At 42.5% G+C, this 25,524-nt stretch overlaps 1 protein-coding gene across 3 annotated transcripts in view; it reads left to right on the top strand.

Moving 5' to 3' along the window:
- LOC138677008 (adhesion G protein-coupled receptor E5-like) overlaps window positions 1-25,524 on the top strand; it is a 155,297-nt gene that overhangs the window by 83,368 nt on the left and 46,405 nt on the right. For all 3 annotated transcript variants that reach the window (XM_069766785.1, XM_069766784.1, XM_069766783.1), the window contains 7 exons: window positions 7,943-8,047; window positions 10,782-10,940; window positions 12,994-13,116; window positions 15,603-15,649; window positions 19,480-19,566; window positions 20,292-20,457; window positions 21,513-21,614. In XM_069766785.1, coding sequence (XP_069622886.1) covers window positions 7,943-8,047; window positions 10,782-10,940; window positions 12,994-13,116; window positions 15,603-15,649; window positions 19,480-19,566; window positions 20,292-20,457; window positions 21,513-21,614 — 789 coding nt within the window. The remainder of the gene's footprint in view (window positions 1-7,942; window positions 8,048-10,781; window positions 10,941-12,993; window positions 13,117-15,602; window positions 15,650-19,479; window positions 19,567-20,291; window positions 20,458-21,512; window positions 21,615-25,524) is intronic.

The following is a 25,524-nucleotide window of genomic DNA, read 5'->3' as shown; positions in this document are numbered from 1 at the left end:
ATTATTAGGCAACTTAACAAAAACCAAATATATTCCAATCTCACTTGTTTATTTTCACCAGGTAAACCAATATAACTGCACAAAATTTAGAAATAAACATTTCTGACATGCAAAAACAACCCCAAAAAATTAGTGACCAATATAGCCACCTTTCTTTATGATGACACTTAACAGCCTCCATCCATAGATTCTGTCAGTTGCTTGATCTGTTTACGATCAACATTGCGTGCAGCAGCCACCACAGCCTCCCAGACACTGTTCTGAGAGGTGGACTGTTCTCCCTCCCTGTAGATCTCACATTTTATGAGGGACCACAGGTTCTCTATGGGGTTCAGATCCGGTGAACAAGGGGGCCATGTCATTATTGTTTTTTCTTCTTTGAGACCTTTACTGGCCAGCCACGCTGTGGAGTAGTTGGAGGCTGTGATGGAGCATTGTCCTGCATGAAAATCATGTTTTTCTTGAACGATACCGACTTCTTCCTGTACCACTGCTTGAAGAAGTTGTCTTCCAGAAACTGGCAGTAGGTCTGGGAGTTGAGCTTCACTCCATCCTCAACCCGAAAAAGTCCCACAAGTTCATCTTTGATGATACCAGCCCATACCAGTACCCCACCTCCACCTTGCTGGCACTGAGTCGGAGTGGAGCTCTCTGCCCTTTACTGATCCAGCCTCTGGCCCATCCATCTGGCCCATCAAGAGTCACTCTCATTTCATCAGTCCATAAAACCTTTGAAAAGTCAGTCTTAAGATATTTCTTGGCCCAGTCTTGACATTTTATCTTATGTTTCTTGTTCAAAGGTGGTCGTTTTTCAGCCTTCCTTACCTTGGCCATGACCCTGAGTATCACACACCTTGTGCTTTTTGTTACACCAGTAACGTTGCAGCTCTGAAATATGGCAAAACTGGTGGCAAATGGCATCTTGGCAGCTTCACGCTTGATTTTCCTCAATTCATGGGCAGTTATTTTGCGCCTTTTTTGCCCAACACGCTTCTTGCGACCCTGTTGGCTATTTGCCATGAAACACTTGATTGTTCGGTGATGATCACGCTTCAAAAAGTTTGTCAGTTTCAGTACTGCTGCATCCCTCTGCAAGACATCGCACAATTTTGGACTTTTCAGAGCCCGTCAAATCTCTCTTCTGACCCATTTTGCCAAAGGAAATGAAGTTGCCTAATAATTAAGCACACCTTATATAGGGTTTTGATGTCATTACCTGATTTACTTAATTGGTAGTTGGCTCTCAAGCCTGAACAGCTTGGAGTAGGACAACATGTATAAAAAGTATCATGTGATCAAAATACAACTTGCCTAATAATTCTGCACACAGTGTACTATGTCGGCAGTGTTATATACTATGTGGGCAGTGTTATATACTGTGTGGGCTGTGTTATATACTGCGTGGGCTGTGTTATATACTGCGTGGCCTGTGTTATATACTGCATGGCCTGTGTTATATACTGCATGGCCTGTTATATACTGCATGGGCTGTGTTATATACTGCATGCCCTGTGTTATATACTGCGTAGGCTGTGCTATATATTACGGGGGCTGTGTTATATACTGCGTGGCTGCTATATACTACGTGGGCAGTGTTATATACACGTGGGATGTGTTATATACTGTGTGGGCTGTGCTATATATTACGTGGGCTATGTTATGTACTGCGTGGCTGCTATATACTACGTGGGCAGTGTTATATACTACGTGGGCAGTGTTATATACTGCGTGGGCTGTGTTATATACTGCGTGGGCTGTGTTATATACTGCGTGGGCTCTGTTATATACTGTGTGGCCACTGTTATATACGGCGTGACCTGTGTTATAAACTGCATGGCCTGTGTTATATACTGTGTGGGCTGTGTTATATACTGCGTGGCCTGTGTTATATACTGCGTGGCCTGTGTTATATACTGTGTGCCCTGTGTTATATACTGCGTGGGCTGTGTTATATACTGCGTGGCTGTGTTATATACTGCATGCCCTGTGTTATATACTGCGTGGGCTGTGTTATATACTGCGTGGCTGTGTTATATATTGCATGGCCTGTGTTATATACTGCGTGGGCTGTGCTATGTATTACGTGGGCTGTGTTATATATTGCGTGGGCTGTGTTATATACTGCGTGGGCTGTTATATACTGCATGTGCTGTGTTATATACTGCGTGGGCTGTGTTATATACTGATTGGGCTGTGTTATATACTGCATGGGCTGTGTTATATACTGCATGGCCTGTGTTATATATTGCATGGCCTGTGTTTATACTGCATGGCCTGTGCTATACATTACGTGGGCTGTGTTATATACTACGTGGCTGTGTTATATACTGCGTGGCTGCTATATACTACGTGGCCTGTGCTATATACTATGTGGCTGCTATATACATTCATACATACATATTCTAGAATACCCGATGCGTTAGAATCGGGCCACCATCTAGTATTTTATAAAGGGGCTCAGACTGGAACAAATTAAGGAAAGAACTGATACTCACCCTCCCGTATCCTCACAGCTCCTGTTTTGGCCATTTTTTGATCCTGAATGGTCATACTTTATCATAAAGGAAATACCCACTCAGCCAATCACCAGCTTCAGTAGGACACTGCTATATGCAAGTAATTGGCTGTGTCAAGTTGGGATCACAAAGTATCCATCAAGTATAGATTGTTTTATTTTTTTCGTATACCAGTCCGAGCCCACTAATTAATAAGAGATCAATCAAAGTTACAATGTGGTCACTTTTGCAGACATGACCTATTTATCAAGGCACGGCCTTTATGACCTTGTACTGTCTGCTTCTTTCTAACAAGCAATGCTAGTCTGTTTGTTTATCTGAGATGACTAGTTTGAAATAGGTCAGCGGCAGCTTCTCCTCACCCCTGCTAGACTACTAGGTCTCTCTCTATACTGCCTGTCAGTCTAGGGATGTAGAATGGTTAGAAGCCACCAGGGACTTCCCTTGAACTGTACAGTGCCTTGCGAAAGTATTCGGCCCCCTGGAACTTTTCAACCTTTTCCCACATATCATGCTTCAAACATAAGGATACTTAATGTAAATTTTTGGTGAAAAATCAACAACAAGTGGAACACAATTGTGAAGTTCCAAGAAATTTATTGGTTATTTTAATTTTTTGTGGAAATTCCAAAACTGAAAAGTGGGGCATGCAAAATTATTCGTCCCCTTTACTTTCAGAGCAGCAAACTCACTCCAGAAGTTCATTGTGGATCTCTGAATGATCCAATGTTCTCCTAAATGCCTAATGATGATAAATATAATCCACCTGTGTGTTATCCAGTCTCCGTATAAATGCACCTGCTCTGTGATAGTCTCAGGCTTCTGTTTGAAGCACAGAGAGCATCATGAAGACCAAGGAACACAACAGGCAGGTCCATGATACTGTTGGGGAGAAGTTTAAAGCCAGATTTGGATACAAATGATTTCCAAAACTTTAAACATCCCAAAGAGCACTGTGCAAGCAATCATATTGAAATGGAAGGATTATCATACCACTGCAAATCTACCAAGACCGGCGTCCCTCTAAACTTTCATCTCAAACAAGGAGAAGACTGATCAGAGATGCAGCCAAGAGGCCCATGATCACTCTGGATGAACTGCAGAGATCTACAGCTGAGGTGAGACAGTCTGTCCATAGGACAACAATCAGTCGTACACTGCACAAATCTGGCCTTTATGGAAGAGTGGCAAGAAGAAAGCCATTTCTCAAATATATCCATGAAAAGTGTTGTTTAAAGTTTGCAACAAGCCACCTGGGAGACACACCAAACATGTGGAAGAAGGTGCTCTGGTCAGATGAAACCAAAATTGAATTTTTTGGCATCAATGCCAAACGATATGTTTGGAGGAAAGGCAACACAGCTCTTCACCCTGAACACATCACCCCCACTGTCAAACATGGTGGTGTAGGCATCATGGTTTGAGCCTGCTTTTCTTCAGCATGGACAGGGAAGATGGTTAAAATTGATGGGAAGGTGGATGGAGCCAAATACAGGAACATTTTTGAAGAAAATCTGTTTGAGTCTGAAAAAGACCTGAGACTGGGACGGAGATTTATGGAGGACTATGGGGACTATGGGGAGTGCATTATACTATATGGAGGACTATGGGGCGTGCATTATACCATATGGAAGACTAAGGGGTTCATTATACTATATGGAGGACTATGGTGAGTGCAGTATACAATATAAAGGACTATGGGGAGTACAATATACTATATGGAGGACTATGGGAAGTTCAGTATACTATATAAAGGACTTTGAGGAGTGTAATATACTATATAGAGGACTATGGGGAGTGCATTATATTACATGGATGACTATGGGATGCATTATACCATATGGAGGACTATGTTGGAGCTATTATAATATATGGAGGACTATGGGAAGTGCAGTATACTATATGAAGGACTATGGGGTGCATTATACTATATGGAAGACTATGGTGAGTCCAGTTTACAATATGAAGGACTATAGGGAGTACAGTATACTATATGGAGGACTATGGGAAGTGCATTATACTATATAGAGGACTTTGAGGAGTGCATTATACTATACTAGATGGTGGCCCGATTCTAATGCTTCAGGTATTCTAGAATATGTATGTATGTACAGTACAGACCAAAAGTTTGGACACATCTTCTCATTTAAAGATTTTTCTGTATTTTCATGACTATGAAAATTGTACATTCACACTGAAGGCATCAAAACTATAAATTAACACATGTGGAATTATATACTTAACAAAAAAAGTGTGAAACAACTGAAATTATGTCTTATATTCTAGGTTCTTCAAAGTAGCCACCTTTTGCTTTGATGACTGCTTTGCACACTCTTGGCATTCTCTTGATGAGCGTCAAGAGGTAGTCACCGGGAATGGTCTTCCAACAATCTTGAAGGAGCTCCCAGAGATGCTTAGCACTTGTTGCCCCTTTTGCCTTCATTCTGCGGTCCAGCTCACCCCAAACCATCTCGATTGGGTTCAGGTCTGGTGACTGTGGAGGCCAGGTCATCTGGCGTAGCACCCTATCACTCTCCTTCTTGGTCAAATAGCCCTTACATAGTCTGGAGGTGTGTTTGGGGTCATTGTCCTGTTGAAAAATAAATGATGGTCCAACTAAACGCAATCCAGATGGAATAGCATGCCGCTGCAAGATGCTGTGGTAGCCATGCTGGTTCAGTATGTCTTCAAATTTGAATAAATCCCCAACAGTGTCACCAGCAAAGCACCCCCACACCATCACACCTCCTCCGTGCTTCACGGTGGGAACCAGGCATATAGAGTCCATCCGTTCACCTTTTCTGCATCACACAAAGACACGGTGGTTGGAACCAAAGATCTCAAATTTGGACTCATCAAACCAAAGCACAGATTTCCACTGGTCTAATGTCCATTCCTTGTGTTCTTTATCCCAAACAAGTCTCAGTATATAACACTGCCCACGTAGTATATAGCAGCCATGCAGTATATAAGACAGCCCACGTAATATATAGCACAGCCCACGCAGTATATAACACAGCCACGCAGTATATAACACAGCCCATGCAGTATATAACACAGCCCATGCAGTATATAACACAGTCCACGCAGTATATAACACAGGTCATGCAGTATATAGCACAGCCCTCACAGTATATAACACAGCCCACGCAGTATATAACACTGCCCACGTAGTATATAACACTGCCCTCGTAGTATATAACACTGCCCACATAGTATATAGCAGCCATGCAGTATATAACACAGCCCAGGTAATATATAACACAGCCCACGCAGTATATAACACAGCACACACAGTATATAACACAGCCCACACAGTATATAACACAGCAAACGCACAATATAACACAGCCCACTTAATATATAGCACAGCCCACACAGTATATAACACAGGCCACCAATATATAACACAGCCACGCAGTATATAACACAGCCCTCGCAGTATATAGCACAGCCCACGCAGTATATGACACAGGCCATGCAATATGTAACAGTGGCCACGCAGTATATAGCACAGCCAATGCAATATATAACACAGCGATCGCAGTATATAACACTGCCCACGTAGAATATAACACTGCCCACGTAAAATATAGCACAGCCCACGCAGTATATAACACTGCCCATGTAGTATATAGCAGCCACACAGTATATAACACAGCCCACATAATATATAGCACAGCCCACTCAGTATATAACACAGCCATGCAGTATATAACACAGCCCACGCAGTAGATAACACAGGCCATGCAGTATAACACAGGCCACGCAGTATATAACACAGCCCATGCAGTATATAACACAGCCCACGTAGTATATAACACAGCATACACAGTATATAACACTGCCCACATAGTATATAACACTGCCCACGTAGTATATAGCAGCTACACAGTATATAACACAGCCCACATAATATATAGCACAGCCCACACAGTGTATAACACAGCCCACGCAGTATATAACACTGCCCACATAGTATATAGCAGCCACGCAGTATATAACACAGCCCACGTAGTATATAACAGTGTGGGCACCATATCCCTGTTAAAAAAAATAATTAAAATAATAAATAGTCATATACTCACCCTCCGGCGTCTCGCGAGACCGCTAAGTCTTCTGGGTAATTTCATGCATTTCTGGGAACCGAAGCTAGCGGCAGCCGTGCATGCATCGGTAGACGACGGAAGGTGAGAATTGCAGGTTTTTTGTTTTTTTATTATTTTTAACATTAGATTTTTTTCACTATTGATGCTGCATAGGCAGCATCAATAGTAAAAAGTTGGTCACACAGGGTTAATAGCAGCGTTAACGGAGTGCGTTACACCGCGGCATAGCGCAATCCGTTAATGCTGCCATTAACCCTGTGTAAGCGCTGACTGGAAGGGAATCAGCGACGCGGGACTTCCGTGACAGACAGACAGACAAACAGATGGAAGTGCCCTTTAGACAATTATATATATATAGATAAAGGACTATGGGGAGTGCATTATACTATATGGAGGACAATGGGGTGCATTATACCATATGGAGGACTATGGTGGAGCTATTATAATACTGTATATGGAGGACTATGGTAAGTGCAGTATACTATATGAAGGACTTTGAAGAGTGCAGTATACTATATATAGGACTATGGGGAGTGCAGTATACTATATGGACTATGGGGAGTGCATTATACTATATGAAGGACTATGGGGTGCATTATACTATATGGAGGACTATGTGGGAGCTATTATAATATTTAGAAGGCTATGTGTGAGCCTTTATATTGTGTGCAAATATACAGTGAGAAGGTTTGTGAGGGGTCCATTATACTATGTGGAGGGCTGTGTGGGGGCCATTATACAGTGTGGTGAGGTGTGGGGCCATCATACTTTATGTAAGCCCATTTTATTGCATGGGGAACTGTGTGTGAGTCACAGTTTGGGGATTTTAATGTGTTGGGATCACCATACTGTCCTGGGGGAGTTGAGCAGTGAGGTGCAGTAGGGTCATCATACTGTGCATGTGGAGGGTACTGTGCAGGAATTCATTGTGGGGGTATTTTACAGTGTTTGCGGGGCACTTTTGTTTTCATACTGAGTGCAATGAAAGGATAATCTAGGGTTCCAGTAGGAGGAAAATTACTTTGTAAAGGCTGCAAAATTGTGAGATATGCTCTTCTGTGACACCACCGAATATTTTTTTTTGGGGGGGAGGGGGGTGAGTAGCCAATTAGAACTTCTGCTATGGGGCACCATGATTTCTATGTACGCTCCTGCTGCCCGCGTTCTCCAGCAATTCCAAAGAATCCTCACACCGCACACTGTAAGGCTTCAGAAGTTTTATCAGAAGACTGGACATCCCCTTTAACATAGCCACAAAGAGTTAAAATGCAGATATTTTCCATAAAAACTGAACTGACGTCTTTTATTATCGTTTAGATACAACCAACTGTAATAACCATACCTGCCCAGAAGGCCAGCTCTATGACAAGTCATTTCCATGTATACCAGGGTATAAGAAAGAAAATGATGGGGACTGTGTAGGTAAGTGATGTGTGCTCTCTTTTCTATACAGTGGGCCACCACAAAAAATAAGTATACAGGCATACCGTATTTTTCGGATTATAAGACGCACTTTTTTCCTCCCAAAATGTGGAGGAAAATGCAGGTGCATCTTATAGTCCGGATATATGGGGTCTGGCTGTGGTGGGGAGGTGGGGGCACCGTTTCAGCGGAGCATTGGGTCACAGGAGGCTGGAGCCAGCAAGTCCGGCTAACTCCTGTGCCCGCTGCTAAAGAGTAATGAATATGCACTGCAGGGCAACGCATATTCATTTTTCTGGCATCCTGGTATAAATGGCCCCATTCTGTTCCTGGTATTATTGGTCCCATGCTTTTTCTTTTATAATTGGCACCATCCCTTTCCTGGTATCCATGGCCCCATCAGGAAAGGTTAAAAAAAAAACATTACACTCACCTACACGGCGCTCCCTCGCAGTCGCAGCGTCCTGCTCAGGTGCCAGCAGCTGCTTAATGCTTGTAAGCAGTGCACGGCAGGGACATCACGTGCTGCTCGCAAGCAGAGCACTACTGCCAGAATACTCACCGGGACCATTCATGGCAGAGAACGGTGAGTATCCATTCCTCTTCAGTAGCTCGCACTGTCAGCCAGCGGCTTCCTGCTGGGGCCGGCGGTCATGTGTGCCGATACTTAAGAGAAATGAATATTCTGATTATGGGGGATTCCTACTGTTGGGCTTTTTCCCCTATTCCTAATAATGGCCAGTGTTTTGACTGCATAGTAGTAAAAGGAAAGTCGTCATATTGAGTGATGTATGGACTGAATCCCATACTATGTCCCTGTGTCACAATTAGCCTGTACTTCTACTCCTGTTGGCCATTTCCCACCCCTTATTGCTGCTACCGGTTATCCTGCTATGCCACCCACACCTTGATATACAACCAGGGCAGATTTCATGTAGATCTTAAGTCTAATATTGCGCACTCACCTTTACAGTCTTCTGCTTCACGTCTTGTGATAGTACAGATAATATATATATTTTAATATAATGGATACAGTATATATTTTATATACAGTGGGGCAAAAAAGTATTTAGTCAGTCAGCAATAGTGCAAGTTCCACCACTTAAAAAGATGAGAGGCGTCTGTAATTTACATCATAGGTAGACCTCAACTATGGGAGACAAACTGAGAAAAAAAAATCCAGAAAATCACATTGTCTGTTTTTTTAACATTTTATTTGCATATTATGGTGGAAAATAAGTATTTGGTCAGAAACAAAATTTCATCTCAATACTTTGTAATATATCCTTTGTTGGCAATGACAGAGGTCAAACGTTTTCTGTAAGTCTTCACAAGGTTGCCACACACTGTTGTTGGTATGTTGGCCCATTCCTCCATGCAGATCTCCTCTAGAGCAGTGATGTTTTTGGCTTTTCGCTTGGCAACACGGACTTTCAACTCCCTCCAAAGGTTTTCTATAGGGTTGAGATCTGGAGACTGGCTAGGCCACTCCAGGACCTTGAAATGCTTCTTACGAAGCCACTCCTTCGTTGCCCTGGCGGTGTGCTTTGGATCATTGTCATGTTGAAAGACCCAGCCACGTTTCATCTTCAATGCCCTTGCTGATGGAAGGAGGTTTGCACTCAAAATCTCACGATACATGGCCCCATTCATTCTTTCATGTACCCTGATCAGTCGTCCTGGCCCCTTTGCAGAGAAACAGCCCCAAAGCATGATGTTTCCACCACCATGCTTTACAGTAGGTATGGTGTTTGATGGATGCAACTCAGTATTCTTTTTCCTCCAAACACGACAAGTTGTGTTTCTACCAAACAGTTCCAGTTTGGTTTCATCAGACCATAGGACATTCTCCCAAAACTCCTCTGGATCATCCAAATGCTCTCTAGCAAACTTCAGACGGGCCCGGACATGTACTGGCTAAAGCAGTGGGACACGTCTGGCACTGCATGATCTGAGTCCATTGTGGCGTAGTGTGTTACTTATGGTAGGCCTTGTTACATTGGTCCCAGCTCTCTGCAGTTCATTCACTAGGTCCCCCCGCGTGGTTCTGGGATTTTTGCTCACCGTTCTTGTGATCATTCTGACCCCACGGGGTGGGATTTTGCGTGGAGCCCCAGATCGAGGGAGATTATCAGTGGTCTTGTATGTCTTCTATTTTCTAATTATTGCTCCCACTGTTGATTTCTTCACTCCAAGCTGGTTGGCTATTGCAGATTCAGTCTTCCCAGCCTGGTGCAGGGCTACAATTTTGTTTCTGGTGTCCTTTGACAGCTCTTTGGTCTTCACCATAGTGGAGTTTGGAGTCAGACTGTTTGAGGGTGTGCACAGGTGTCTTTTTATACTGATAACAAGTTTAAACAGGTGCCATCACTACAGGTAATGAGTGGAGGAAAGAGGAGACTCTTGAAGAAGAAGTTACAGGTCTGTGAGAGCCAGAAATCTTGATTGTTTGTTTCTGACCAAATACTTATTTTCCACCATAATATGCAAATAAAATGTTAAAAAACAGACAATGTGATTTTCTGGATTTTTTTTTCTCAGCTTGTCTCCCATAGTTGAGGTCTACCTATGATGTAAATTACAGACGCCTCTCATCTTTTTAAGTGGTGGAACTTGCACTATTGCTGACTGACTAAATACTTTTTTGCCCCACTGTATACTGTATACTGGGTCCGGCTAATAACCCTCACACTGGTTTGTCTTCATTACTTTATGGGGTTTTTTTGCATTACAGAAGTAAATGAGTGCAGAGATGGCATACACCAGTGTGATGCCTACGCTGAGTGTAAAAACATCCAAAGTGGTTATTACTGTGAATGTAAAAAAGGCTTTCAGCGAGAAAATGTAACCGAATTCTGTCCTTCCGAAGAAAAAAAACTCAACAAGTGTACAGGTAAAAGAAAAGAAAAGCTATGTCAGTGAGTATGGCCTACTTGTTGTATCCATCACTACACTCACATTTGTGACCGGACACCATACTTACCAAGGTTTTGCAGTCCAAAATTTAGGCCCCATAAACAGCCACAGGCCATGTACTTTTGGGCGAGGTTTGTAAAGACACTCCCCTTTTTTAGCTCAGGTCATGGGATTGTCCCATCTAAATTTTCAAGCTCTTTGTGATTTGTACATGTAATGGCTCTACTGAAGTAAACCCAATGACAGATTTTTTTTTTGTGGTTGTGTGGGGCAGCAGCCTTGTGCGAGGCACTGGCCTTTTACTTCTACACCCCGGCGCGCTCCATGAAAGAGAGGGTCCTAGCTGGGTGTGTGTTGGTGCTGGGTGGGCCTTACTCCCTGTTCAGGCCACCTGTAGCCGGTGGTGTTTGCTGGCCAGGACCATTGCTATCACAGTTCAATAAAGGAGACTCTCGTTCTAAAACACAGTCTTTACTGAACAGTAACTTGGTAATGGTTATGTACCAGGGATAGCAGGTACAAGTCTTACGGACGTTTCCTATACAGTAAGAAGCATTTTCATACACACAGTATACTTCCTCTGTAGTCTACTCCGGGGCCGGTGATGCACACTGTTGCACATTACTTCGTCACAGCCCAACTTGTTGCCACAGTCCTGATCAGCAAGTGTCTCCACTTGCTCAGCGGCTCCGTGTCCTATTTATTCCACTACTGGTGCCCTAAATCTACCATTCAGGACCCCCACTAACCACACAAACTCAGTCCTGCTTAGTACCATTACCTTTGGTGTTTTGCAAGCTCAGGGTTTCTAGTAACACATTGTCATATTAAGGACCCTGTTCCGAAAGGCCACTCTGTGTTGTCAATAACTTAGGATCTTGCTATCCCACACCTCAGTTTCCTCTTCCGATGGATCACCTCTTGGCAGCACTGCTCACTTTACACTCTAAACTCCAACTAATTATTAACAGAAAGCAATCACTTGCCCTAACACTAAGCGCCTCCCACTATGGGCTAGTCCCGAACATTATTTATCTGTAACCTAATGTAGCTGTCTAACTATAGTCACCTATTTTATCGCACCTATGTTATGTTCTAAGCTCTGAACTAAGTCTTATCCTACACTGAACACTAGGCATAGCCATATTACACCACATTACAACATACTTCACATGACACAATATATATACAAAGTTGCAGGACATTATTCACACAAACGCGACTGGAATCTACAGGGATAGGAACACGACAGTCCAGTCCACGCTCCTTACATTTGACCTATGTCAATGGCTGTAAAAGGATATCAACATTCACATAGCCCTGAAAACTTTCTAAGTTGCCATTTCCACCATTTCCATAGTGTTCATGGTGTTGGGCCTAATCCTGGCTCATAACAACCAAAGAATGAAATAGTGGCATGAGTAATATTTGGACCACAGAGCAAAACTTAAAAAGCACCATAAATACCACTGCATTAAAAATTTAAAAAGGATTAAATGGATACCACTGAATTAAAAAAAAAGGATAAAAATTGGAAAATAAAACAAAAAATATATTAAAAAATAAATAAATACAAATTTGCCCTTTAAAAATAAATTAATGATAAAACAGAAGCATTTTTGGTATTTTCCCAAAAAAATGTCTAAAAAAAGTTTGACTGATCAAGGCTGGAACCTGTGGACGGGTACTCTGCAGTCTGACAGTATGGGTGAATGTGTTGTCCAGCTTGAGTACCAGCTTCAGCCTTGGCCAATTGAACAGCACAAGAGAGTACTAATGCTCCCAGCTTACTGCTGGGAGCTGCCACATATAACTACAATCCCTGGTTTGCATCTACAGTCCATCTACAGTCTACAGTCTACAGCACCCCTTTCCATTTCTCATATATTGTGTACAAAAGAAGACAAGCCCTTGCCATGCTTTCTCCTCATATACTGCCTGCAACATATCCATTATTTCCACCATCATTTGTTTGGTTCCACAAGTTTTTTTTTGCTTTTTTACCAAGAGTATGTTATCATCATCCACAGATATAAATGAATGCAGGAATTCCCCAGGAATCTGTGGGTCTAACTTTATCTGCCACAACACACACGGCTCATATAACTGTACGTGTGATAATGGATTCACAAATGTTTCCAACATTTGTGTAGGTGAGCACATCCTATTTGTCTTCTTCTCTCTCTGTCTGCCATTTGTATTACAACTAATAATAAATAAATAATCTTTATATAGCGCTAACATATTCCGTAGCGCTTTACAGGTTGCACACATTATCATCGCCGTCCCCATTGGGGCTCACAATCTAAATTCCCAATCAGTATGTCTTTGGAATGTGGGAGGAAACCGGAGAACCCGGAGGAAACCCATGCAAACAAGGAGATAACATACAAACTCTTTGCAGATGTTGTCCTTGGTGGGGTTTGATCCCAGGACTCCAGCGCTGCTGTGCTATCCACTGCGCCACCGTGCTGCCCTAATTGCTTTTAGTTAACAGATCTATCTTGATGGAACATCAGTACCTTTAAGGGGTTGTCCAGTACTTGGACAACCTCTTCTCATTCCCCATGTTTGGCCCCATTAACATAAAAAAGCTTATACTCACCACCTATGCCGTTCCAGCGGTATCGGCACTCGCATTCCTGAGCTCACGTGAGGTTGTTATGTCACGGGAGCCCTGCGCCCAATCAGTGCTGGCGTCATTGTCCTCGACTTCAGACGTATCAGTAATCAAGAAGAAATGAGAGCTGCGGATGTCTGGGCCGGTCGCGATTCTCCTGACCATAACTCAACAGCCTCAAAAGTCATTATCTCAGTAAATCAGAATAATTAACCAAAAACATCTGCAAAGTCTTCCTGCAAAGGCCTCTTAGTCTGTTTCAGTAGGCTCCACAATCATGGGGAAGACTGCTGACTTGACAGATGTCCAGAAGGCAGTCATTGACACATTCCACAAGGAGGGTAAGTCACAGCCTATAAGACTGTTGAGTTTGGGTCAGGAGAGCTGTGGCCGATCCAAACATCACAGTCCGTGCTCAGATGATGAATGTAGAACATACGAAACCATCAGAACCCAGTGGTCAGTGACAGATGGAGCTTCTCTGCCACCTATATTCTGTATTGTGTGCACACTCTACTTGGTTGTCTCCATCATTCTCTTAAGGTACCGTCATACATAACGATATCGTTGCTTTTTGTGACGTAGCAACGATATCGTTAATGAAATCGTTATGCGTGACAGCGACCAATGATCAGGCCTCTGCTGGGAGATCGTTGGTCGCTGGGGAATGATCAGGACTTTATTTCGTCGCTTGATCACCCCGCCGTCATCGCTGGATCGGCGTGTGTGACGCCGATTCAGCGATATCTTCACTGGTAACCAGGGTAAACATTGGGTTACTAAGCGCAGGGCCGCGCTTAGTAACCCGATGTTTACCCTGGTTACCATTGTAAAAGTAAAAAAAAAAACACTACATACTTACATTCCTGTCGTCTCCTTCAGAGTCAGCTTCCCTGCGTCCCCCAGTGTCAGCGCCAGCCGGCCGTAAAGCAGAGCACAGCGGTGACATCACCGCTCTGCTTTCCGGCCAGCGCTTACACAGTGCAGGGAAGCTGACGCCGGGGACGCGACAGGAATGTAAGTATGTAGTGTTTTTTTTTTTACTTTTACAATGGTAACCAGGGTAAACATCGGGTTACTAAGCGCGGCCCTGCGCTTAGTAACCCGATGTTTACCCTGGTTACCTGGGGACTTCGGCATCGTTGGTCGCTGGAGAGCTGTCTAACAGCTCCCCAGCGACCACACAACGACTTACCAACGATCACGGCCAGGTCGTATCGCTGGTCGTGATCGTTGGTAAATCGTTAAGTGTAACGGTACCTTTAGGCTTTGAATAAAACAGCAGCGTACCTACTTGACTGGCACTCCATTTATACTCCAAAGCTTGTAATTCCATACCAGTGATCAATGGAGGTCTCCATGTTCAAGCATTAATCATCCATCCCATAGCCAGTTTTAGTCTAACGTAAATGCTGCCACCAGACAGTGCACCAGTGGGAAGTGTAGGACTTTCCAATATGGTTTATAGCTCATTCTGCTCCTTGGCGCTCTAATAGCTGTCCATGGTTACAACCCCACTGTTTTTCCATTATTGCCCCTTGCAGCGGTTTAAGGGTGATCGTTAAAGGGAATCTGTCACCAGGATTTTACTACCTCATCTGAGAGCAGCATGATGTGGGGTCAAAGCCCTTGAGTTCAGTATTGTGCCATTTACTGGGCTACTTGCTACAGTTTTTATAAAATCACTGTTTTCTCTGCTGAAGATCTACTACTTCTCTGAATTCTGAGCTCTGTATAACTCCGACCACACCACTGATTGGCTGCTTTTTGTGTACACTGTGCATAGGCAGAAATCTGCCAATTAGTGTTGGAGGCGGCGTTATACAGAGCTCATGAATATGGAGACCACTTTATTAGTCCTCTAGTGATAATCTCCTGCTGATAAAACAGTGCTTTTATCAAAACTTCTCATAGCAACCCAGTAAGTGACACATTGCTGGAATCAGAGTCTGTGTCTCTACATATATATTATATTCCCATATTTCCATTCATTACTTTGACATATTCTTTTCTTCACAGTGAAGTGCATATACAATACAAGCAAAGAGAACTGTGTAGATGAATCGGTAAGACATATCTATATATCTGTACTAGAGATGTGTGAGAGTTTACCAGACTAGGAAACATCCATATATTAACTAGATAATTGTACATGAATCAAATATTTCTGTGTCACCTAAAGAACAAAATTAAGGGCATGCTTATAGCAAAGAGTATACAGATCCTATAACCAGCGTTTCTTAAAGGACTTTTATGCAATTTCTTCTGGATTCTATAAAGGTGAAATCAGATAATATAACACAAATACAGCTCTGGCAAAAATTAAGAGACCACTGCAAAATTTTCATTTTGTCTGATTTTTCTCTTTATAGGTATATTTTTGAACAGTAATTTATTCATTTATTCTATAAACTTCTGACAACATGGCTCAGAATTTCCAAGCAATAAATTTTGTATTCATTTTCTGAAAAGGAGAAATGGTCAAATTACAAACAACCAGTGCTTTCAGTCCTCAAATAATGCAAAGAAAACAAGTTCATAATTATTTAGAAACAACAATACTAATGCTTTAACTCAGGAAGAGTTCAGAAATCAATATTTTGTGGAATAACCATGATTTTTAATCACAGCTTTCATGTGTCTTGGCATGTTTTCCACCAGTCTTTCACACAGCTCCCGGACCCAAAATGTAAGCAGTTCTTCTTTGTTTGATGGCTTGTGACTATCCATCATCCTCTTGATTACATTCCAGAGGTTTTCAGTAGGTTCAGGTCTGGAGATTGGGCTGCCCATGACAGGGTTTTGATGTGGTGGTCTCTTAATTTTTGCCAGAGCTGTATATATCCATGGCACAACTCAGGATAAATATAATACATACATACCACAGATCAGGAGTCATGATACATATAATACATACAGGTTCTTCTCAGAAAATTAGAATAGCATCAAAAAGTTCATTTGTTTCAGTTCTTCAATACAAAAAGTGAAACTCGTATATTATATAGAGTCATTACCCATAGACTGATCTATTTCAAGTATTTATTTCTGTTAATGTTGATGAACATCATTTACAGACAATGAAAACCCAAAAGTCATTATCTCAATAAGTTAGAATAATTAACAAAAACACCTGTAAAGGCTTCCTAAGCATTTAAAACGGTCCCTTTCAGTAGGCTTCACAATCATGGGGAAGACTTCTGACCTGACAGATGTCCAGAAGGCAGTCATTGACACACTCCACAAGGAGGGTAAGCCACACAGAGTGCTGTATCCAAGCATATTAATGGAAAGTTCAGCTGAAGGAAAAAGTGAGGTAGGAAAAGGTGCACAAGCAACCGGGATAACCGCAGCCTTGAAAAGATTGTTAAGAAAAGGACATTAAAAAATTTGGGGGAGATTCACAAGGAGTGGACTGCTGCTGGATTCATTGCCTCAAGATCCACGACACACAGATGTATCCAGGACATGGATTACAAGTGTCACATTCCCACATTCCTTGTGTCAGGCCACTCATGGCCAATAGACAACACTAGATGCATCTTACCTGGGCCAAGGAGAAAAAGAACTGGACTGTTGTCAGTGGTCCAAGGTGTTGTTTTCAGATGAAAGTAAATTTTGCATTTCATTTAGAAATCAAGGTCCCGGAGTCTAGAGGAAGAGTGGAGAGGCCACAATCCAAACTGCTGGAGGTCTGGTGTGAAGTTTCCACAATCAGTGATGGTTTGGGGAGCCATGTCATCTGCTGGTGTAGGTCCACTGTGTTTTATCAAGACCAAAGTCAGCGCAGCCGTCTACCAGGAAATTGTAGAGCACTTCATTCTTCCCTCTGCCGACAAGCTTTTCAGAGATGGAAATTTCACTTTCAAGCAGGACTTCTCACCTGTCCTCACTGCCAAAAGTACCAATACCTGGTTTCCAAACAACAGTATCACTGTGCTTGATTGGCAGCAAACTCGCCTGACCTTAACCCCATAGAAAATCTATGAGGTATTGTCAAGAGGAAGATGAGAGACACCAGATCCAACAATGCAGACGAGATGAAGGCTGCTATGAAAGCAACCTGGGCTTCCATAACCCCTCAGCAGTGCCACAGGCTGATCGCCTCCATGCCACGCCGCATTGATGCAGTAATTGATGCAAAAGGACCAAGTATTGAGGGCATTTACTGAACATACATTTCAGGAGGCCAACATTTCGGATTTTAAAATCATTTTTCAAGCTGGTGTTATAAAGTATTCTACTTTACTGAGATAATGACTTTTGGGTTTTCATTGGCTGTAAGCCATAATCATCAACATTAACAGAAATAAACACTTGGAATAGATCACTCAGATTGTAATGGCTCTATATAACATATGAGTTTCACTTTTTGTATTGAAGAACTGAAATAAATTACCATTTTGATGATATTCTAATTTTGTGAGAAGCACCTGCATATCGGAATTCCGACCTCCTCACCACTGACAACAGCACAAGACGGGGCCCCACTCTCAAGATAGATGAAGGTCTCATTGGTGACATTTGCATCTACTAAACATATCTATTGAGAATGTTATAAATGTAAGGACTAAGAATACCACTTACAACCTGTTGGAACCTTATTGCGTTGAAGGATGAGTCAATAGGGTGGCAAAGAAAGCTCCCTCAGTTTAACTCCGCTAATTAATTTATTGAAAAAAAAAAGTTTTTACATTTTCAAAAATATGGACTAAAAACAAATACCTAAAATTAAAAACACTTTTACACTAAATTTGGCTCCAGCGAAAGGAGTAAATTTATCAGTATTTTAACATGTGCATTTTTAAGGTTTATTTGAAAACCTATTGAAGTATTTCTAGAGAAAACCCCCATATAAGATACCTAGGGCATGTTGCATTTTAAAAGAAAAACACACACCGAGCTCAAGAAAAAAAAACATTATTGTCTCGAATGATCTAGATTGTTGTTTTTAACGCTGGTCTTAATGAGGGGAGTGTCAGACACTCTTGATTCATTAAGGCTAGTTTCACACTAGCGTTTTGAGGAGCTGCGGAGAGCTGCGGACTTTCTCCGTGAAGCCCCGCCCTCGGCCGCACCTCCACCGCTAGCTCCGCCTACTTCTGCATACGGCCTGCGTACCTATCTTTAACATTAGGTACGCAGGTCGTGCCGCTGTAAGCGGATGCTTCCGCACGCATCGTTTTGATGATGAGGAGAAAAAAAAATTGCTACAAGCTGCGTCGCCGCATCGTCAAAATGACGCATGAGGAAGCATCCGCATACAGCCACACAACCTGCGTACCTAAAGTAAGAGATAGGTACACAGGCCGCATGCAGACCGCATGTAGAAGTAGGCGGAGCTAGCAGCGGAGGTGCGGCCGAGGGCGGGGCTTCACTGAGGAAGTCCGCAGCCGTCCGCAGCTCCTCAAAACGCTAATGTGAAACCGGCCTAAGAGGTGCTTACCTCAAAATGAATGTGGCATATCTGTAAATCGGTATGCGCCTATGTGTGCGCCTTACCAGAGTCCAGTTGAGGACTAGAGTTAAATTTGTAGCATAAGGAACGTCACCGCTGGTCATGAAATTGACGTGTAGGAGTTGGCCTGTCTCCGCCCCACCCGAGCTCTGCCCTATTTGTCAGAGCTGATCAGAAATGACCTGAGACCACATAAAAGTCACAAAATGTGATCGCAGCCTCAAATTTTGCAACTTTTCGAAGCTACAGAGTTCTGGAGTAAAATCTTTGATGAAGTGCTGTAAAAAAAAATCCAATAAAAAGTGTCTAAATCCAGTCTAATGGCTTGTCCACTAAAGAATAATAGGAGGGTATGAGCAGATACTAGAATTCGTGTAAAATGTGTAATAATTGGCAATGAATCATGAAAATTAGGATTAATTTCTCTATGTCTCTGTCCAGTTCCAATGCAAACTGAAGAATTTCACTGATAACTTTACACCACTGTGTCAGGATGTCCCTAGTCAGCAAAGACTGTCAATGGAGGAGGTAAGACATCAGGCAAAACATCAGGGACAAAAAATGGATCAAAAGTGTGAAAAAAAAATCTTGTTTATAGTGCTTTTCATGTTTTTCCTTTATCTGACGCTTTTTAGATTTTATACAATGTTCTCATAAGTGTCAATGAAATATCAACAGATCATTTTAACTGAATTGATTTTTTACATGGTTTTTATTTTTTTATTTATCCTCCAATTGGTGCTGCGCCACTAATCCTGGAAAAGTTTTTCTTTTTCTACTCAACCGCTCCATTCCCAAATTATGCCCCCTGATAATAATGATGCAAATTTTCCCTTTAACCAATTAGGCGGATACTGCAAAACCTCTCTGTGGGCGTTTGCTTTATCTCCTCTGCTGCTTTATCTCCTCTTCCGCTGCTAGCCAATCAAAACACAGCCGCACCCACAGAGATGTTTTGTGGTATACGCCCACCTGAATGAAGGGAAAATAGGCATAATTGTTACCAGGGGGCATAATTATAGAACGGAGGGGCACAGAATAAAAAGAAAAACAGTTCCAGAGTCAGAGTCAGTGGAGTTGCAGCAAATGGAGGAGGTGTTTAGTTTAAAAAAAAATTTTATTTTGCCACATCCTCTTTAAACACCAAAAGTAATCTGTGTTTTAGCTAAAATTTACACTGAATCAACGTAACATCTTTTCGAGCATGAGAAGTAATGATTTCTGTGATGATTTACTCACTGTGCTTCTTGAAGTTTTTGAAAGGTTTGGATGATCTGATCAATGGATTCAGCTATGGCAGTAAGACAGACAGATTACAGAATGTCGGACACTTGTTGAATAGGGTGGAAGTAACCATACAGAACTTGGCTCTTTTGGAACAGCGGCCTATGTCACATATCGATCAAAACAAAATGATCAGTGAGTATTGTCATGGACTGTTATTAAAGGGTTTATCCAGGCTTGGGATGAAAGTCTTCCATCAATCCATGCGAATTCAGAATCTTACAGTGTATGGTGCGTTTGCTGTCAGTATTCTCTAGTACTGAGAGGAGTACTCGGCAGTCATGTGACTGCAAGTATGCAATTTGCATACTTCCTGCCACATTCCAACTAGATGTGCTTGGCCTCTCTCAGTACAATTCTATTGAGAGATGATGAGCACGTCTAGTCTGCACGTGACTGCAAGTATGCAATTCACATGGCAATACCACAGAATCCTGACAGCAAGCCCGCAACACTCTGGAAGAATCAGAAGTCTGTGGTCACAATAAAAAAGTTCACACCCAAAAGTGAAATATTAAAACTTCACTTATATGACAAAATGTGCAAAAACAGATAAAGTATGAAAAGATAAGAAAATACAACATATCTAAAGTTGTCATCAGAAGATTGATACAAAATAAAATACATACAGGATATACAAATCACATATCAACGGGCTATGAAATAATAATCATGCGTTAGGCTCCCCTTGTTGTACAAGATCGAAAAGATTTTATCCAACAAAAGTAGACTTAACGTTGAGCACATCTTCAGGAGTTTTATCTGGGCTCCAATATTCTTTGTCTAGCACATATAGACCCCTGATAATGATATGGAAAATTATGTGTTCCTGATGATACTACAGTATGTGTTTTATAGGTTGTCAGGAAAATGGATAAAATTTCACAAAGATTCTAATATGCTGAGTCCTAACAGTGTGTAATGTACTCAGTGTTAGGATTCTGCCATTTCCACACTTCCTGTGATTATCACATAATCGCCACACATGCAATCTGCATACAGTTGACCACGTCCCGACCCTTTTCTCGTCTGCTTCTGTCAATTGAGACCATTGAGTCCTATAAGGTGTCGTTTTACAGGGTCCAGTGATACACATTTTGGAATTTTCTCATCCTAGCTTATTTTGTTACATGTCATTTAATGGTTAAAATCATCAACAAACCTAACTTTTACTATACATATCCCACTAGATATTCAAGTTTCAACTGGAACTTCGGATAATGGCATACTCTCACTTCAAGCCACGAAAAGCAACGTACAACTGGATTCTAGAACAGCCGCCGGGAATACAGGTAAACAGCTGTTCTTCTGCGCAGTTTTCAGGGCTCGTAGACATGGCAAAACTGCCTTCACGCATGCAACCTGTAAGGTGGAGCCTGTAGGGGTAAGCATTACAAATTCATAGGCAACTAGTGTCCCTCTGCATGGTGCCTCAATGAGGCACTGTATTCCGTCCTATACTGAATGCCTCTACTGGAGAATACATCCATAATATAATATGTCATTGGAGCAGTATCCTTGATAAAGGTGCAACGAAACGAGCCTCAGGGTGCACGGTCCTTGCGTTTCGGTCAGTATGTTTTCTTGTATGTGATGTTTAGCTACTAGCATCTACTTTAACGTGGTTTAAACCGCATCAAAAAGTACCCCGTTACATCTGCCAATTTCTTCTAGATGTTCTTTCTCCTATGGTCAAGTCTTAGGCGTCAAGTCAAAAAACATTTTCCACCACTTTTTGGGGGGTGTTAAAAAGGTCGCAAAATGTGGTGCAATACACAGCTAAGCCAAAATTTTGAGACTTGCCATTTTTGCACCGTTTTTGAAGGGGGGCAGAGCCTGGCAGAAGGGGGCATGAGCAGCCCAACAGATTTACGATAATGTATGCCACAGGGGTGAAATAAATTATTGCAGATATTTCATCCAGTACATGATTGGAGTACATTTCCTGACATTGACCTACAGGCTGCCCAGAGATGCTCCAAATTCATTAGGAGACAGTACACCCATTAATAAGTTTGGTGCACATTACTCCGACAGACTCCCCCGTCTAACCTAAGAATAAAGTTATTTTTCGATCTATATCATTGCTTAGTACTGATAAGTCTGTAGGGTGCCTACTTTGGTTATTCAGAATAAAGCAGGGTAACCCCTATCCTGTAGCTGAGCCATAGCTTGGGGTACCACCGCTGTGACCACCAGAGATCAGGGCTCTGGAACCCCAAGAACTTGCCCAGTCCCAAATGGAACGGAAGTCTCAGCTACATTCATTGTGTCTGGGACTGATGGAAATAACCAAGTGCAGCGCTCAGCAGGCCCATACACAATAAATGGACCTTACTTGCGTATATACACCTCTGTTTCGTTCAGAACGACCCGTTTTTGAGGTTCTTGAGTCCCAATCTGAAAACTATCAAAGGGACCCCCAGCGATCAGCAAGATATCCTCAATCCTGTTAATAGGGGATCACTTAATCTTTTTTGGGGAAAACTCATTACCGTATATACTCGAGTATAAGCCAAGATTTTCAGCCCAAATTTTTGGGCTGAAAGTGCCCCTCTCGGATTACTTGAGTCACGGTAGCGGTGGGGTCAGCGGGTGAGGGGGAGAGGGCGCTGAGGCATACTCACCTAGTCCCGGCGATCCTGGCGCTCCCCCTGCCATCCCACGGTCTTCGGGTGCTGCAGTTCTTCCCCTGTTCAGCGGTCACGTGGGACCGCTCATTAGAGAAATGAATATGGACTCCACTCCCATAGGGGTGGAGCCGCATATTAATTTCTCTAATCAGCGGTAACGGTGACCGCTGATAGAGGAAGAGGCTGCGGCACCCGGAGACCAGCTGTCCGGGAGAAGGAGCGGGACGCCGGGAGCAGGTAAGTATCGCATAGTCACCTGTCCCCGTTCCACACTCCGGGCGTCGCTCCATCTTCCCGGCGTCTCTCTGCTCTGACTGTGCAGGTCAGAGGGCGCGATGACGTATATAGTGTGCGCGCCGCCCTCTGTCTGATCAGTCAGTGCGGAGAGACGCCGGGACGAGACGCTGAGGAGCTGCAAGCAAGAAAGGTGAGTATGGCTTTCTTTTTTTTATTGCAGCATTATACAGTGGGGCAAAAAAGTATTTAGTCAGTCAGCAATAGTGCAAGTTCCACCACTTAAAAAGATGAGAGGCGTCTGTAATTTACATCATAGGTAGACCTCAACTATGGAAGACAAACTGAGAAAAAAAAATCCAGAAAATCACATTGTCTGTTTTTTTAACAATTTATTTGCATATTATGGTGGAAAATAAGTATTTGGTCAGAAACAAACAATCAAGATTTCTGGCTCTCACAGACCTGTAACTTCTTCTTTAAGAGTCTCCTCTTTCCTCCACTCATTACCTGTAGTAATGGCACCTGTTTAAACTTGTTATCAGTATAAAAAGACACCTGTGCACACCCTCAAACAGTCTGACTTCAAACTCCACTATGGTGAAGACCAAAGAGCTGTCAAAGGACACCAGAAACAAAATTGTAGCCCTGCACCAGGCTGGGAAGACTGAATCTGCAATAGCCAACCAGCTTGGAGTGAATTAATCAACAGTGGGAGCAATAATTAGAAAATGGAAGATATACAAGACCACTGATAATCTCCCTCGATCTGGGGCTCCACGCAAAATCCCACCCCGTGGGGTCAGAATGATCACAAGAACGGTGAGCAAAAATCCCAGAACCACGCGGGGGGACCTAGTGAATGAACTGCAGAGAGCTGGGACCAATGTAACAAGGCCTACCATAAGTAACACACTATGCCACCATGGACTCAGATCCTGCAGTGCCAGCCGTGTCCCACTGCTTAAGCCAGTACATGTCCGGGCCCGTCTGAAGTTTGCTAGAGAGCATTTGGATGATCCAGAGGAGTTTTGGGAGAATGTCCTATGGTCTGATGAAACCAAACTGGAACTGTTTGGTAGAAACACAACTTGTCGTGTTTGGAGGAAAAAGAATACTGAGTTGCATCCATCAAACACCATACCTACTGTAAAGCATGGTGGTGGAAACATCATTCTTTGGGGCTGTTTCTCTGCAAAGGGGCCAGGACGACTGATCCGGGTACATGAAAGAATGAATGGGGCCATGTATCGTGAGATTTTGAGTGCAAACCTCCTTCCATCAGCAAAGGCATTGAAGATGAAACGTGGCTGGGTCTTTCAACATGACAATGATCCAAAGCACACCGCCAGGGCAACGAAGGAGTGACTTCGTAAGAAGCATTTCAAGGTCCTGGAGTGGCCTAGCCAGTCTCCAGATCTCAACCCTATAGAAAACCTTTGGAGGGAGTTGAAAGTCCGTGTTGCCAAGCGAAAAGCCAAAAACATCACTGCACTAGAGGAGATCTGCATGGAGGAATGGGCCAACATACCAACAACAGTGTGTGGCAACCTTATGAAGACTTACAGAAAACGTTTGACCTCTGTCATTGCCAACAAAGGATATATTACAAAGTATTGAGATGAAATTTTGTTTCTGACCAAATACTTATTTTCCACCATAATATGCAAATAAATTGTTAAAAAAACAGACAATGTGATTTTCTGGATTTTTTTTTCTCAGTTTGTCTCCCATAGTTGAGGTCTACCTATGATGTTAATTACAGACGCCTCTCATCTTTTTAAGTGGTGGAACTTGCACTATTGCTGACTGACTAAATACTTTTTTGCCCCACTGTATATACCGGTAGCACAGCTTTATAAGGAGCATCTATGGGGCACAAATGAACGGTGCAGAGCACTATATGGCACAGCTTTATATGGAGCATCTTATGGGGCAATAATGAATGGTTGGAGCATCTATTTTTATTTTTGAAATTCACCAGTAGCTGCTGCATTTTCCACCCCAGGCTTATACTCGAGTCAATAAGTTTTTCCAGTTTTTTGTGGCAAAAGTAGGGGGGGTCGGCTTATACTCGGGTCGGCTTATACTCAAGTATATACGGTAGATTATTTTCAGACTTTTCATCTCATGACTTACGCCTGCTTTAGTGCATGAGATGATTTCCCCTCTCTATAAGCGATGTTTAATAACATTTATCACGTATTTCACTGTCTGGCAAAGTTTTTCCAAGATTTATACATAGTGGAACATGTACATTTTTGTATTTGTTATCTTTCTATTATTACAGTAAATGTAGCATTTATATATATTGTATTTTTTCCTATTTGCTTCC

This window comes from Ranitomeya imitator, chromosome 4 (assembly GCF_032444005.1).
Source record: "Ranitomeya imitator isolate aRanImi1 chromosome 4, aRanImi1.pri, whole genome shotgun sequence".
In the NCBI taxonomy this organism is placed as follows: Eukaryota; Metazoa; Chordata; class Amphibia; order Anura; family Dendrobatidae; genus Ranitomeya; species Ranitomeya imitator.
Note: the sequence above shows the minus strand (reverse complement) of the source record. Positions and strands in the feature narration are given on the sequence as shown.